Source organism: Sardina pilchardus, chromosome 8 (assembly GCF_963854185.1).
Source record: "Sardina pilchardus chromosome 8, fSarPil1.1, whole genome shotgun sequence".
Taxonomy (NCBI): domain Eukaryota; kingdom Metazoa; phylum Chordata; class Actinopteri; order Clupeiformes; family Clupeidae; genus Sardina; species Sardina pilchardus.
In genome coordinates this window covers 12,516,685-12,534,249 of record NC_085001.1, presented here as the reverse complement: position 1 = coordinate 12,534,249, position 17,565 = coordinate 12,516,685, and the positions used below count along the sequence as shown (strand labels likewise).

General features: G+C 43.5%; 1 protein-coding gene and 1 non-coding gene across 2 annotated transcripts in view; both read left to right on the top strand.

Annotated features, from left to right (window-relative positions):
- ppil2 (peptidylprolyl isomerase (cyclophilin)-like 2) overlaps positions 1-17,565 on the top strand; it is a 51,999-nt gene that overhangs the window by 18,596 nt on the left and 15,838 nt on the right. Inside the window, exons 13-14 of the mRNA XM_062542755.1 lie at positions 10,489-10,578; positions 12,389-12,422. Coding sequence (XP_062398739.1) covers positions 10,489-10,578; positions 12,389-12,422 — 124 coding nt within the window. The remainder of the gene's footprint in view (positions 1-10,488; positions 10,579-12,388; positions 12,423-17,565) is intronic.
- LOC134089770 (small nucleolar RNA SNORD42) lies at positions 13,314-13,380 on the top strand. The gene has a single exon (XR_009940128.1). It is a non-coding gene; the product is annotated as a small nucleolar RNA SNORD42 (small nucleolar RNA).

Below are 17,565 nucleotides of genomic sequence, written 5' to 3'. Positions count from 1 at the left end.
AGAGCTAAACTGTGAAGGGAGAGGAAGATTCACTTAGTTACCTAGTCAAAATAACAAGGCATGTGGGCGTACAAGTTTCCTTAGGGGGGGGGGATGGTTTCCCACCTTTTAATATCACGCTTGAGTCAGTGGCTATGTTTATGTGTGGCAGAATTAATGTGTTTGTCTGTCTGCACGGCAGGACCCAATTCCCAGTAAGACTCCAGAGTAGAGATGAGCTAACTCAGCCTGAACGGCCACGTCCACCATCCTTGAACCTGCCGGTCCTCCCATGCTAAGCTGGATTAGCGCTGCAACAACTCCCCTCGCTTTAAGTCAAGTCACGTTCTCAGTTAGAGCTGCAGAACCAATCAGCAGAAAGTAGCTACTCCCCACTTCAGCTCTGTTTTATGGATGCACACACACGCACGAAGACAGTTCAACCCATAAATAAACATTTATTTGTTTTTTATTCATAGATATTGATTTAATTAGACATTAATTATAATTCTGATTATAATTATGTTAGTTATTGTCAATTGGACAAGATTATCTTAGGCTTAGTATGGTTAGAGGTGATCAACACTTGAGTCAAACAGGCAGCGATATTTAACATTTACTTATTTTCTCAAAATTAACATCAGTTTAAGCAATTTAAGGACATTAGATAACAATGGCTGATGACAAAATTGTTGGTTTCCTGTTTGTGGCATAAGCCTAGTTCTACACTATAAGATAACTCCAGTGAAGATCTCCATTGAAAATGTAGCCGCACTTGGTACCACTAACTTGCACTTACTTGTATAATATGATGGGCATGTTGCTGCAAAGCACAAGACCATCTTAGTTGGTCATTTCCTGCCACATCTGGCCATAAGCCACAACCCAGCCTAATAGAGATGGGTTGAGAATGATTAACTGTGGGCATGAATAAGCAATTTATGTTCTATCTACAGTATGCTATTCCTATAAAAGGTAAACAGTGAGCATAAGTTAGCAGTTTGAGGTCGATGCTGTTTGCATTCATACTTGCTGGTTCACCAGGCTGAAGACCCTCTCCTGCCTCGGTCTCCTCCATGTTGCCTTCTCACTGACTGGTCCCTCCCTGTTCTCTGATGACCTCTGCTTCTCCATCAGGTGGCCAAGGGTCCATTCAGTTGGGACACTGTGGCTCCACAATAACAACAACACTTGAGTCAAACAGGCAGCAACAATCAACATTCACTCATTTTGTTGATATCCGTGTCCGCAATTCAAGCACATTTGATAACAATAGCAGATGACCAAAGTACCAGCTTCCTATATTTGGATCAAGCCTAGTCCTACACTCTAAGACAACTCCAATGGAGATTTCCTTTGAAAATGTAGCTAATAATGGAACAGCTGAAAACGTTTAGTCACAGTATATGATGGGATGGACATGCTGCTGCAATGCACAGGATCATCTTGGTCCGTCATTTCCCACCACAGCTGGCCATAGGCCACAGGCCAGCCTGTTAGAAAAGGTTTGAAAAAAATTAACTGGGGGCATGAATAAGCTGTTTATGGTCAATGCTATGCCCATAAAAGCTAAACTTTGGGAATACATTTGTTGTTTGAGGGCTGTGCTATTTGCATTCTTACATGCTGGTTCACCAGGCTGAAGATATTTGCTTTCTCACTGGCTGGTTCAGTATGCCAAAAATGAGTGTCCTCCATGTTTAGGTCATCCAAGTTGTTTTGGCCCCATCCTCTCTGGAGCACAGTGTGTGGCATACGCCTCTCTTGAAAGACCCGTAGAGAACTCTTAGGTCTTTCCTGGAGTTCTCCAGGAGCTCCTTATCTCAGCAGTCTCCACGTTTCTCTCTTGACTTGACTTGATCCTGGCCATGGCAGAGTTGCGCCAGATCCTATAATTCTTGGTTCTCTGTTGTCTGAGATGGTGTTGAAGATGGCTCTCATGGCTTCCATGAAGCAGCCACCTTCTCTCAAACTCTTCTCTCACCTTCATATGTAGCTATTGAACTAGGCTTTAATTTGGTCTAAAGATGTTTAAAATAGACTTCTCTTGTCTTTAGTCCTTTTGTAGTAATAGATGAAACCAGGATTAAGCAATTATTAAGACAAGTGATTGATGGGTAAGTGCAGAATTGCCAGCAGAAAGCTCTGTATTAATGTTATCTCTGGAGCAGCCAGGTCGCCAGGTCAAACTGATAGTGTTCTACCTCTGCGTTCTACTATTAGTCCGTGAGCCAGAGGGGTTGGTCGTTACCGAAAAAGTGGCAAAGGCTACCATACCTTTTCTGAAAGCCTGGAATCTCAGCTTTTCAATGATGTATGATGGCCATCTGACAAAAGTAGCTGTTTTGAGTTATGATGCATAATGTAAACTAAGGTTGAAGAAATAATGCGTATAAATCAAGCAGAACACTGAAATATTTTATTTAGTTATGTTTGGTATCATTTTAAAGGGGAGACTCTGAGCTTTCATTTAAATCCTTTTGTGAACATTTTGGATAAGTACAGCCAACCCTGGAGCTCTTCAAACCTTTAATCACACACATTTTCCTGCCATTTCCCTGCCATCTTTTGTCTTTTAATCCTGTGGCACCTGGGAACATCAGAGAAACAAAATCCAAACACTGAAATACTGGCATGACCCTAAGGATTCAGAAAATGTATCATTTACCCATATTATCTGATTTGGAGGGGATGATTTTCCGTCTTATATCAGACATGCCGTTTTTTCAAAGACATAAACAGTAGTGTACTATTACCCTTAAGGTTAATTTGTTGATATGTCGAGTTGAAAATCTGAGGTAAATATATTTGAAATAATAACTAGAAATGCAATTCCAAGGAATTACCAGTGCATGAAAATGCAAAAATAGATAGATAATGTGGATATGGTTACTAAGGTGTAGCTAGGGTAAACATGGTGGTTGCATAGTTTACAGAAAGTTGATAGTGTGAAGGTAGACAGTTTAAAGCTGAAACATTCCAGTTCTAACTTAACTAATGATTTCTATTCCTGTAAAAATGTTAACTATGGTAACATTGATAACCAGGTTGATTAGCTAACTTAGCTAATTATTTCTAGCAGTTATGCTTAATATGTTAACTATGCTAGCAATGCTAACTATGGTAACAATGCTAACTTTATTGACAATGCTAACCAGGTTGATTAGCTAACTTAACTGATGATTTTTAACAATAATGCTAAAAATGCTAACTATGCTAACAATGCTAAAATTGCTAACAATGCTAACCAGGTTGATTAGCTAACTTAGTTGATGATTTTTTGCAGTTATGCTAAAAATGCTAACTATGTTAACAATGCTAACTATGCTAAAAATGCTAACCAGGTTGATTAGCTAACTTAGCTAATCATTTCTAACAGTTATGCTAACTATGCTAACCATGCTAACTAGCTAACTTGCTAGTGAGGACTTTTATTTTGAAACATTTGTTGCTAGGGTATCCATGGTGGCCACTATCAGGAAACAAGAAGTTACTGCAGTATAATCATGTTGGTTGCTATGGAAACGGTCATAAACGCTTAATTTCAATGGTTGCTATGTTGGTTGCTAGGTACATGGAGGTTTCATGTAGTTGACTGGAGGCATAGTTGATGATAACTGACAGTTGGAATGGTTGACCAGTTAAATAGTTGAGTAGTTTCAATGGTTAAATGATTTAATAGTGTATTATTGCAGTGAGGACTTTTATTTTGAAACAGTTGTGGACAGAGGAAACAGGATATGTAGTCTTCAAAGAGATTGTATGCTTAAAGCCTGAGAGAGAGAGAGCTGCTGCAGCTGGCCTGGCCACCTGGCATAAGATTCTAATTGCCCTATTATGATGTCATAATCGCAATGTTAAGTCTATGGGGAAATTTTAATAGTTTTTAATTAATAGTTCAAAAATTATAAAAGTTACAAAGTTGAAAATTACAAAGCTCCCATGGCCTAAGTAAGACCTACGCAGCGCAGTTTGAATGAAGTTTCTACGTTAAACGGTTGAAGCTCCATTAAGTGCGTTAGAAGAAGAATAATAATAACTAGAGAATGTAATTCCAGGGAAATTACGAGTGCATGAAAATGCAAAAATGTATAGATACAGTAGATAATGTAGATATAGTTACTAAGGTGTAGCTAGGGTAAACATGGTGGTTGCATAGTTTAAAGAAAGCTGATAGTGTGAAGGTAGACAGTTTAAAGCTTAAACATTACAGTTCTAACTGAACTAATGATTTCTAACAGTTATGCTAAAAATGCTAACTATGCTATCAATGCTAACCAGGTTGATTAGCTAACTTAGCTAATCATTTCTAACAGTTATGCTAAAAATGCTAACAATGCTAACTTTGCTAACAATGCTAACAAGGTTGATTAGCTAACTTAGCTAATCATTTCTAGCAGTTATGCTAAAAATGCTGACAATGCTAACCATGCTAACTAGCTAACTTGCTAGTGAGGACTTTTATTTTGAAACATTTGTTGATAGGGTATCTATGGTGGCCACTATCAGGAGTAAAGAAGTTAATGTAGTAAAATCATGTTGGTTGCTATGGAAACGGTCATAAACGCTTCATTTTAATGGTTGCTATGTTGGTTGCTAGGTACATGGAGGTTTCATGTAGTTGACTGGAGGCATAGTTGATGATAACTGACAGTTGGAATGGTTGAACAGTTAAGTAGTTGAGTAGTTTCAATGGTTAAACGATTTAATAGTGCATTATTGCAGTGAGGACTTTTATTTTGAAACAGTTGTGGACAGAGGAAGTATGAAACAGGATCTGTAGTCTTAGTGAGATTGTATGCTTAAAGCCTGAGAGAGAGAGACAGAGAGCTACTGCACCTGGCATGGCCACCTGGCATAAGATTCTAATTGCCCTATTATGATGTCATAATCACAATGTTAAGTCTATGGGGGGAATTTTAATAGTTTTTATTTAATAGTTCAAAAAGTATAAAAGTTACAAAGTTGAAAAATACATAGCTGAAGTCACCTAAGTAAGACCTACGCAGCGCAGTTTGAATGACGTTTCTACGTTAAATGGTTGAAGCTGAATTGGACGCACAAAAACGTTAGAAGATAAATAAAAATAAGAAGAAGAAACAGGATAACAGTAGAGTGCATTTTCATGCACTCTAATAAGAAAAAGCCTAGGAAGAACAGTACAGTGCATTTTCATGCACTGTAATTATTGATACAGATAATTTTGAAAAAGTTGTTATACAGTGCAACACACTGACATGAGGAGTGACACAGTCCCTCTTGCATGAGCAGGACAGAAACTCAAGTACTGCTTGTGGACCAATGGAGACATTGAACCAGTCTATGGAGAGCTGTAAGTCACCATCTTGGTCCAGTCTAGACCACCCATGCTCAACTGGGGAAGGAACTTAAGGGTTGTTCTCGAGGCATCTTCTCCAGATAGCACCTTGATAGTTAGCTCTGAGGCCGTGCTTCCTGAGAGAATCCGAGCATGGAGTTAACTGCCAGGATTCTACGCCTTTCTTTGCACAAAAAAAGTGCATACTTCATTTCATTGATGTTGGTGATTCTGGACTTGGAGCTGTACATTTGACATGTGAACTCCTTTAAGGATGCATACAACTCAGGTGTCATTGCCCAGTCTGCCCCAACCTTCTGAAAGGTCTCACAGAAGTTTTCATTCTTCTGAAAAAGTTTTAGGGCTGACACTTGGCCTGCAAATGCACTTACAGTATCGCAGCCTGTATATACGTGTATTTTCTTGCCTGAGAACAAGGCATTCATTTTTTTATGTAAATTCCAAGAAAGTGGGGACCTGATATAAATGATATGTGGTGGATATGTATTAAGGACCTTTTTAACTATCTAAAAATGCTGAGAATGCTGAATAACAACTTTTTCAAAATTATCTGTATCAATAATTATTATCTAAAATATATTTACCTCAGACTTTCAACTCAACATATCAACAAATTAGCCAAGGGTAATAGTACACTACTGTTTATGTCTTTGAAAAAACGGCATCTCTGATACAAGACTGTAAATCACCCCCTCCAAATCAGATAATATGGGTAAATGATACATTTCCTGAATCCTTAGGGTCATGCCAGTATTTCAGTGTTTGGATTTTGTTTCTCTGATGCTCCCAGGTGCCACAGGATTAAAAGACAAAAAATGGCAGGGAAATTGTAGGGAAATGTGTGTGATTAAAGGTTTGAAGAGCTCCAGGGTTGGCTGTACTTATCCAAAATGTTCACAAAAGGATTTAAATGAAAGCTCAGAGTCTCCCCTTTAAAACGATACCAAACATAACAAAATAAAATATTCCAGTGTTCTGCTTGATTTATACACATTATTTCTTTAACCTTAGTTTACATTATGTGTCATAACTCAAAACAGCTACTCTTGTCAGATGGCCATCATACATCATTGAAAAGCTGAGATTCCAGGCTTTCAGAAAATGTATGGTAGCCTTTGCCACCTTTTCGGTAACGGTTTCCATAATTTGAGGCCCTGGCTCACGGTCTATATGTGCTGCTTTGAATGTTCAGAAGATTCCAAATGGTAATGTTAGCAGAGTTCTTGAACGCTAGTTGTAATGATTTTAAATCCACACGTTCAAGATTTCAAGTTTTCTTTTTGTCAAGTCAGTTTAGTTCTTATAGCACATTAAATGCAACAGGGTTGACCCAAAGTGATTTACAAATAATATAGCAACAATAATACAATACAAAATGCCTACATATGAAGAGATGAAACAATAATAATCATAATGGCCTACTACTACTACTACTACTACTACTACTACTAATATACTAATAATGATGATAACGATAAGAATAATATAAGAACATAGGCTGAGGGAAATAAAACAGTCAAAGTAACTTTAAAATAATAATAAAAAAATGAGGTGAAATTCATAGCTGTAGTCTAATTATAGTGTTAATTTAAGCAGTAAGCCCCAAGAGGCGTGAGGTTCAAGTGATTTCAGAACAGCTCAGGGGTGATGAAGGAGATTCAGCAGCAGACAAGGCTCGGTCTCTTTTGTTTTTTAGGCAATAGCGGGGAATAGAAAGGAGTTGTTTGGAGGAAAAGGAAATGCGGACCTCACCCCCAAATATGGCCCACTAAGTAGTATTTCCAAAGCAGATTAACTTATGTTGGATTGTTTCCTTCTTGATGGTGGATATGGCTGGTCGGGTGTCTTTTTATTTTCCCAGAAGGTTGTTTTCAATGTTGTGGTGATGCACACCACCCTGCCTTCATTAGCAGTCTGTCTCAGCTGTATTGTGAGGGAGGGCTAGCTTGTTTCAGTTTCGGTTATAGCTGTCATAGGATCATATTTTGGGTCATTTGGAAGGCAAGACGCATCACATGAAATGTTCTCTCTCACGCAGTCGGGGCGGCTTTGCCGTCTGAAGTGCTTCCCTGGACATCTCCTGCTCTTCTCGCGCAATGTATAATTCATGGTATGACAGAAGTGACCTATATAGATGGACTTCTCTCTTTTCTTTTTCTTTTTCTTTCGCTTTCTTTCTCTCTCTCGGCGTTCAACCCCCCCCCCCCCCATCTCCGTTTCCTCTTTCACATACACACTGTGGGTCCCTGTTTGCGGTAGTGCACGTCCCCCATGAGGCGTCTGGCTTCCAAGAACCCTCGTCTCCTAAAGCCCTCGCGGGTCTCTGCTCCACCTCTCCGCGCTCGTGACTGGAGTGCACTTGGTCTGCGACGGCCGCGCGCGCGCAGATAGACGGAGAACTTGCAGAAGTTATTTTTAGCGCCAGCTCAACAACAACAACAATAACAACAACAAGGCCGAGGTATCTGTGCTGGAGGTTGGAGGGTTTGGGGGAGTTCTGGTTCTTTGGTTCTCTTTGGACGGAAAGCTGCTGTTCTTTCTGCAGTCATGTTCACCTTAACCTATTATTCCCTCCGCTCCCATCCACCCTTGAGAACCCCCCCCCCCCCCCCTTGTCCTCCGACTCCTCTCCACGTATCTGCAATGAGTCAGTCACTTGTTTTGGTTTTGTTTTCTCCCTCACTCTTCTCGCATACAATACTTGAAATTCCACCATTTCCTGCCCAAATGAATCTGCAAATGGCATGACGTGGTTCTGCGACCGTATTGTTGGAAGTTAGTTTATGTTTTTTTGTTTCGTTATCTGATAGTCTGGAGGAGCTGTCTGGAAAGCAATCTTTTCAGAACCGAGAGAGAGAGAGGAAACACAGAGTGGAGGGCCCCCAAAACTCTTTAGTGAGTGCACTCGCACAAAGTCCTGGCCCCCACAGGCCCCGAGGCTACTCATAAAGACTCCCTTTCCTCATCCCTTGTCAAAACAAGCCCGTTATAGCTCCGATTTTTTTTTTTCTTTTTTTTCTCCTTTTTCTTTCTTTCTTTCTTTCGTCTCCCCTCAGCAAGTTACTTCTGGCCTGTGATTATAAAAACAAACAAAACCCCAGGATGCATCGACTGTGCTGGATGTGTTTGGACAAGAGAGTGGAGGTTCGGCTGGCTGGGGAGGGGGGGTGGGGGGGGGCAGGGATGGGGGGGGGGTGATAGTAGGAGAGCTGAACGAAAGACTGCCTCACAGGCATGGAGACAGCCTTCTCAATGCCTGGCCTTGGTTACTAGGTGGTTATTTTGGCTGCGTTTCATTGGCTGCCGCCTTGTCAAATCAGGATAAAGAGAAGTCGTCGCAGTGATAAGAAAATTGCCCACCCTTTCTCCCCCCCCCCTCCCGCACAGAAAGCCATGCTTCTATTCATGGCCTACTGTTTACAAATTAATGATTGTGATTTCACTGTCACACGCACTCTCCGTCATAAGGAGAAAGGAGAACTCTCCGTGAAGAGAAGAAGCCCTGCATTGGAGGAAGAAAAATAAACACACTCCGGTTCTTGGCGATTTCTCTGTAATAGAGTTCTTCTTTGCCGATGGTTTGGCTTTTCTAGCAAGGCCTTGTCCGTATGATGTACTCCACAAACAAAGCGAGTGGTGATGTCTTTTTTTCTCCTCTTATCTGCCAGTGTGGACTGTTTGACTTTAATCAGTGACCAGACTGAGCATGTTTGGTTAGTTAAAGGGCAAGATTAGGGGCTTGCAGGTGTCCTGCTTTCCCTCTGCCTCTGTCTGTCTCTCTCATCTCTGATGAAGTCATCCAAATTAATGGGTTTTCTAATTCGGAAGATTATACGGAACATGTAATGAAAAAAGGTGTTACCAAATCTAATCAGTTCCTCTTGCTCTCTTTCTTTCTTGCTTTCTTTCTTTCTTCCTTTCTTTCCTTCTTTCTTTCTGTCCTTCTTTCTTTCCTTCTTTCTTTCTTTCTTTCTTTCTCTCTTTCTTTCTATCTCTATCTCTGTCTCTCTCTATCTCTCTCTCTCTCTCTCTCTGATTTTCTCTATCCCTTTAGCTCTATCCCTGTGCTTGCGCACAGTCATGCAGAAGCGAGTGTTATTGTGCGCGGCCGGTTTTATAAGCTGGCCGGTGGCTCAGCGGGGGAGCACTACGCGAGATGAGAGTGTTTTGGAGAACGCTGCCGCGGTGTGGCACGCCACCAGCCCTGTTTGTTTGCGCTTCTCCACAGCCACTCCGCTCCGAGCCGAGCCAGCGAGGAGCCGACAAACTCATCAGCTGGTTCGGACCAGATGGCGGGTGATGTCGACGGCGACCTCTTGTGCAAAACACAAACATGTCCTATTGATCCAATTGAGAGGGAGAGCGATAGAGGCTGGCTTGTGGACGCATCGCAGGCCCAAAGGTGCATTGGTTTTGGGAGTGGGGGAATGAGCTTGTGGATTATTGATGTCCAAAGGTTTCTCTGAAGAGGAACATGGATGTTCACAGAGGGAGTCGGCCATCTCCGCGGGAGCCGACCGGGTCGTTGAGAAGCAGTGTCAACAGAGCAGTGGTTTAGGCAGATATATACGGTCGTGCCCTTTAACCTCTGGAGGCACTTAACTACAGAGGGAGGACAACTGACACACACACACACACACACACGCACACACACACCACCCGGCATCTTGTTTTTGCCTTCTCCTGTGTCAGACGAACTCTCATCCCACCCAAACAAACCGATCGGCTGTTGGTGTCAATCAATTGGTGGCATCGTGTTTTTCTGCTGTTACGAAGTTTGCCAGCTCTGCTTTCATCATCCTCCTCCCACTGACGCGTGCCACAGTCTCACTCATTGCCAGGCAGAGCTGACCTCAACCAGGCAGATGTCAGTGTTTCAAAAGTAACCACTAACTAAATAAAACAGCCAGAGCCTGAGCCCTCAAGTGTGCAGTGGTGGTTGCTTTTGACATGCTAAAATAGAGAAGTAACTACACATAAACAACAACAACTGTCAGAGGTTACTTTGATGGTCTAAATGCAAAAGTAATTGGCGAGGACAGACATGCGATGATACGTCATCCTTTGATCATTTAGAGATCCTTTTAGATTAGAATATCTCTAAATCTCAACGATGTAAAGTCGATAGATAGCACACGTTTAATTTGTTTGCTTCATTCTGTCGTGCTTAGGTGCCCAAGGCAGGCGAGAACTTCATCAAGCTGTGCAAGAAGGGCTATTACAACGACACGGTCTTCCACCGCTCCATCCGCAACTTCATGGTAAGCCACAGCAAAGACTGCCAGCACTCCCTCCTCGAATCCCTCAGCCCCAGGGCCAGGGCCAGGGCAGGGCGGGACCTTTATTACCCGATGCTAATCATCTGCCATTGTCAGTAAATGACGCACCTATCACACATTATTTTTCCAATGAGTGTTTCCATTGTAAACATTAAAATGATTTGGAGGATGTCAACAACTAAAACAATTAGACATTTTGTCTGCACATGATGTGACGTTTTTGACTGAATAGCTGATGCATTCAAAGGAACCACTGATGCCTGACAATCCATATTCATAGTTCTTTAGTCTCAGCGTTTCTTTTGTTGGCATTCTCTAAATTCAGTTGTGGAAAATGGGCCACATATGGGCCTGCTGGACACAAGTCCAGTGCTCTTGGCACTCAATATGATTATATTTGACCATGTTGAGGTGCTGGCACGGGACGTAACTTATAGAAAAAGATTATGTTGCCGCACACTCGGTCTCAATCTCATACTGGTCGAAACGTTGGTGTGGTGTCAATAAATATGAGATTGAGACTGAGTGTGCGGCAACATAATCTTTTTTCTAATATTTGACCATATAGCAAAGGAGTGGTACATGTAGCCTGTGGCTTGGATAGCAGCTAAGAAAATATAGGCTACACTCACTCCGTTGAGAGGCAACGCTCTCAGTTCGCACTAGGCTACTTATCTTACCTCCACACTAGATCTGCTTCAGCTGAAAGTTTTAGCACGCAACTGTAGACTTGATTAGTGTGTAAGCTGCTCGACGCTGGCGCTGCCATCTGATCGATCATTCGGAACCGTACCATAATAAAAATGTTCCAATAATGAGCCTATCAGTTAATGAAGTTCGATCTAGTCATAGACACCAACAACATTTTTTATAACATTTTTGTCTAATGCAATGTGGGAGTTGCAAGAAAACAAGTGAACACAATTCCTTACTTTCACCACGGAAGTGTGTGTGTGCCATTTATTAAAATGGTAGGCAAAACTGAGTTAAAGACTGCGCTCTCCATCAACAAAAAACAGCATGGAGTTAAAACATAATTTAAAGTCCCAGACATTTAAAGGTTGGTCGTGTTGCACTCTTTTTTTCACCATACAACACGTGTGTTTATATCCCTGAACAGTACACAGTAGTCAGCTGTATTTTTTGCAACCTTACACATATGACCCATACAGTTTGCACATGTAAGTAGTGAGATGCATTATTAATTGGTGTGATGTTGCTGTGTTTAACACTTTCAAAAGTGTGTGTGTGTGTGTGTGTGTGTGTGTGTGTGTGTGTGTGTGTGTGTGCTCTCAGTCGAGCCAGACCGACTGACTGCAAACATGAGGTTGCCCTCACAGGAAGTGATCTTGCTGATTGCAGACAGCTTGCATTATTCACCAGTGTCTGCAGCTTGGATGTTACTGTCCATATGATTGCAGACCGCGTCCATATGACAGCGGCTGGGCCGGCTCTGCACGGTTGATTAAAAGACATGCCGTGAGACACACACACACACCCAGGCAGCCATCACACTGTCACACCATACTTAGTAGCACAGCCATCTTGTATTTCTCCTAATGACATACAGTACGGTATGATTCATGATTATGGCACATATTTCATTCATGATGGACGCACTCATGTAATTCATGTCGGTGGAGGGAGGCCAGTAATCTTATATCTGCCGTTTCTAGTCAGACTCCGCGGTGAGGCCTGATCAGATCTTTAGTTTTAGCTCCAGTGTCAGGTGTCTGAAATTGGACTTGAGCTAAAACCTTATTGTTTAACTTATTTTTTATTTGTTTCCCAGATCCAAGGTGGGGACCCCACTGGCACTGGTACAGGTAAGAACACACACACACACACACACACACACACACACACACACACACAGAGAGAGAGTACATGTATATGTGTGTGTGACACACGGCACACACACACAGTTTTCAATGCCCTTTCCTGGAGGCTAAAAGCAGCTAGCTCAGACTAGCTCCTGATAGTGCCAACTGAAAGCATTAGTGCTGCCTGCAGGATTGTTTACATTGTCAACCACCTGAGGTCAAGTCCGTAGATCGACTCCGTAGATAAACCCTGAAAGGCTCTTGCGTTACAGTACACCCCTCTAGAAAGAGATTCTTGGGCTGTCTACACAAAATCAATGTTGACTGGGGCAGAACCCTCAAATGGCCTTTTGTCCGCCGAAGGTTCCCCTTGTATGGACTGAGCTCCGTGTGGAAACTTGAGCTTTGAAAAAAGCCCTTTGAGATTTTTTTTTTTTTTTTTTTTTTAAAGAACTACAGGAATGTGTAATGTTCCAAAAAGACTACATCTTTCTCTAAGTGCTCCTGTGCCACACTGGTGCCAGCCGCCCTGAGGTCATGGGTTCGATTCCCACCAAGCACGAGCTCGACTGGAGTCAGCATAGACCCATCACATCTAGTCCACCGTCTGTTTTTGTTGCTCCCAGTAGAAGAAGCCAAATTTCCCGTCCCGAAAGGTGCTTCATTCATGTCATTGGCCCTTTAGAGATTGTAAACACAGTGATTAAATCGATATTATGAGGAGAGGAGGTTATGAAATAAGTAAAGGATAATGGACGACACTCCGTTCGATTATACAAAGTTAATACACGTTCTAGATGGTAAAACAGCCTCAAGCGAAGCGGATTATTAACTTTGTTAATACAATACTAAAGCACCAAAATGTACACATTAAAAAGGTAGAACATTTTGACTGCGCATATGATGTGAAGTTTGTATTGACTGAATATTTATGATGTATTCAAAGGAACCACTGATGCCAGACAAATGTTGACACGTCATGTTGACACACAGGTGTTGTTTAGCCGCTACGCCGCTAGCCAGCCGGTTCTTAGGTTCCTGAGCGTCATGGTGTGGGCTCTCTTCCTTTGTGCAGCTCTGTTCCAAGCACACCTAGATGCCCAGATCAGCCCCAGCACTGTCCCTAGCAGACTCTGCACCAGCACTACACTACACTACACTACCCTTAGAGTAGAGTAGAGTGGGATGGGATGGGGAGAGCACTCAGACATGTCTGTAAGTGTAGTAGGAAAGGAGAGAGCTCTCTCGCGTTCTCTCTCTCTCTCTCTCGCGTTCTCTCTCTCTCGCTCTCTCGCTCTCTCTCGCTCTCTCGCTCTCTCTCGCTCTCTCTCGCTCTCTCGCTCTCTCGCTCTCTCTCTCTCTCTCTCTCTCTCTCTCTCTCTCTCTCTCTCTCTCTCTCTCTCTCTTTCTCTCTTTCTCTGGGAGGGAGGGAGGGAGGCAGGCAGTAGACTGTGTCCGGGGCTTAAAATAGTGGCAGATCCATTAAAAATGCACCAGCGCTGGAAGCCCCCGTGAGGAAGCGTCCTGCTGACTGTGAGCCAGTGGAGGTGCGAGAGCAGCAGGCAGCGCGGCCTGGACGCTCACTGCTGGGTGACATGTTTATTACGCTGCCTCATCACACACACACATATATATACACACACACACACACACACACACACACACACACACACACACACACGATCCTCTATCCTGTCCGTCATTAAAAACACACGTCACACACGCACACACACCAACACCCACACATGCGCACACTCACTCGTGTGTACACACACACACACTCACACACACACACACACATTGCAGTGGATGTGCTCACATCAGCATTATAGATTGTACAGTCCACTTAATCACGTGCATCCCTGCAGCAGACTTTAGCAATATCGTTGCATACGTTGGCAGCGTGTGCTTGCCCTGTGTGTGTGTAAGAGAGAGAGATTTGGAGTTTGTGGTCGTATGTTCATTTTTGATAGATTTTGTTTTTTTTTCTGTGCATTATCTGTTTGTACTCTGAGGAATCATGTGATTCCTCACTACTCACGGCACACCTTCCAGATCGCACATACCCACCAGGTAGTCACACTTCACACATGCATTCCACAATGCAACAAACTGACATCATTCTGGACACCAAACAACTGTTGGAGACAGCACCTTCCCTGTAAAAACCCGGTGAGCGTGAATCATGCAGGCAAAAGCCCAGCTTGTGTGTGTGTGTGTGTGTGTGTGTGTGTGTGTGTGTGTGTGTGTGTGTGTGTGTGTGTGTGTGTGTGTGTGTGTGTGTGTGTGTGTGTGTGTGTGTGTGTGTGTGTGTGTGTGTGTGTGTGTGTGTGTGTGTGCGCGTGCGCGTGCGTGCGTGCGCGTGCGCGAGAGTACTAGAGTGTACCTTAAGTTACTATTAGCTACGGCTTATACATTGGTTTTGCTAAATTTCATGAGGTTAATAATACACAAGGGCAGTTGATATGGCATCAAAATGGTTTTGTAATTACTGTATGTATAATGCAACCATGCAACTGAACCCTTTCAAGTTTTCCATATTTTTCTACAGATTATTTTCTAATCAGTCTACACACAATGCTCCAATACAAAGACAGTGTATAAAGACAGTGGCTATAGAAAGAAAGCTATATTTGCCAATGTAAACAGGAAGTTGATATGCCAGTACAAGCGAATCCAATAGGGCCTATTGTCCGTAGACCTGTGGCAGGGCTGTGTGAAGACACACAGATCTGGGGAGGAATACAAGAGCATTTCTGCAGCATTGAAAGGGCCAAAGAGCATGGTAACCTCAACCATTCTCAAATGGAAAAGATTTGGAGCAACTAACAGTCTTGCTACTAGATCTGGCCTCCCAGCCAAACTGAGTAATCGGGGACAAAGCTCCTTAGTCAGGCCGGTAAACCAAGGACCCAATGGTCACTATCAGGGAGTTCCAGAGTTAATTTGTGAAAATAAGAGAGGGCCCTCAGGCCTATGGTAGAGAGGCTAGACAGAAGCCTGAACAACTCTCAGTAGAATCCTTGTCTGATGAAACAAAGATTGAACTATTTGGCCACAATACCCGATGGTGTATGTTGAAGAAACCAGGCACGGAGCTGCACTGATGGTTGTCACTCTGTAAGAGTTCTCCCATGTCACTATGTGTGCGTGCACGGATGTGAGAGTGTGTATGTGTGTATGTGTATGTGTTGCAGGTGAAAGACCAGCTGGCTGTGTGTGTACTGTATGTGTGTATGCACACATGTGTGAGGGTGCGAGAGTGTGTGTGTATGTGTATGTGTTGCAGGTGAAGGACCAGCTGGCTGTGTGTGTGTGTGTGTGTGTGCTGTTGGGGATTAGTGTGTATGAGGGGGAGAGAGGAAGTGGAGTTGTGAGAGGATGTGTGTGGGATGGTGAGACGGTGTGTGCAAGCATGTGTGCGCGTCCGTGTGTGTGTGTGTGCGCTTGCGTGCGCGCATACCTGCATGTATGTGAGAACCTAGTGAAAGGTCACCTTGTGGCTGCATCTGCTTGCTCAGTCTGCTCTCCCCTTCTGCCCAGTTCAACCCGGCCTCTCTCCGCTCCGCTCCTCTCCTCTCCGCTCCTCTCCTCTCCACTCCGCTCCTCTCCTCTCCGCTCCTCTCCTGCCCACGACACCACCAGGAGCTCCCTGCCCATCTGCTCCCACACGGCTGCTGGCTCAGGTTGCTACTAGACAACAACCAGCCCACGCTCCATCAGTGGAGTGCCCTGTGAATGATGCTTTAAACCCTCCAATGATGGAGGTGTCTTTTACGTCTTACTGAAGAATTCAGGCCTTGTGAAGTAGAGATCTTGGTATTGCAGCTGATAAGAGCATGGTTCAACAATTGTATTACTATTGTTTGTAATGTAATTGTAATGTAATAATTAGATTTTTTTTAAAAATTTGCTTTTATAACAATTTCTTTAACGCACTGAAGCAGTTTCATATTGGCCCTTCAGGCCATGGGGTTTGATGGGAGGGGGGGGGATGATTTGACTTCCTGAATGTGAAAGACAAAACACTGTGGTTGCCTGTGTCAACACAGAGAATGTCTAATAAGGGGAGAAGGACCACTAGCGAAATACTTCCGCATGGTACTGCAACTAGAGGGCGATCGCGAGCAAGTGATGAATTAATGGGTAGCAATGGAGCTGAACCCCCCAGTACCACATTTCTCGTTATATAATTTTTTCTCCTGAAATTGCATTAATGCATGCGATGCAGGATAACTTGACTTGACAATCAGCTGACCAATACAATTTTCAATATGTGTTGTTATTCCTAAAAACCCTTTCAAAGTTTTCATGTCACGTGACACAAGCGAACCACTTTACGGCCATACACCTAAAAGAAGGTTCAGCTTCACGACGGTCGTAATCGGTCGCGATTGTCGCGAGCATCCATGAGCTAAATGCTAGCATGTTACAGGGAAAACGGCCCATCCTATGAAAAGCAGAAAGGACATGAGTGACTTTTTATTTCATTTCCAGTGGAAAACCTATACTCAGGTAGCTACTACGACAATGTACATTAGGAAATGAAGTTGTCAACTGTGAAAAAAACGAGTTCTAGCCGCTTAGCCCCATAGACCACAATTCATGTATCACTTGCTCGGCAACGCCCCTAGCGGAATTTCAACAGATTGCATGAACAATCCGGTACAATGGAGTTAATAGGAAGTGGACCGGCTCTCCCTAAAGGGGCTCTGGTCAACACTTGCAGTTTTGCCGTTTGCCTAATCAAAGCATCACCGAGTTCACCCGCCGCTTGACCGGTTCGCCGGCAACCCTACATCTCCATGGCCACCGTGTTGTGTTTCTGGCTCTCGCCACATCAAAGCCACGACATAAAGGAGGTGGTCCGGTGTGACTCCTCCAGCGCCCGGGTGTAGTAACGCTGCAATTGGGCACTGAAGAAAGAGGGCGGGAGCTGCCTGGCGCCCATCAGGTCATCTTTCACCTCGCCGAGCCCCAAGCCCGGAGCGGCTGCCTCAGGGAACCGAAGCGCGCTGTAATTAAGCTCCATTAGTCTGACGTTAGAGTGAGGGATCGTCCCCTCAGCTTGGCCACTCCGCGTTCTCCATATGTTCAGATTACAGAGCACCTCCTGACCGTTACCCAACACGCCACTCGCTTCGGC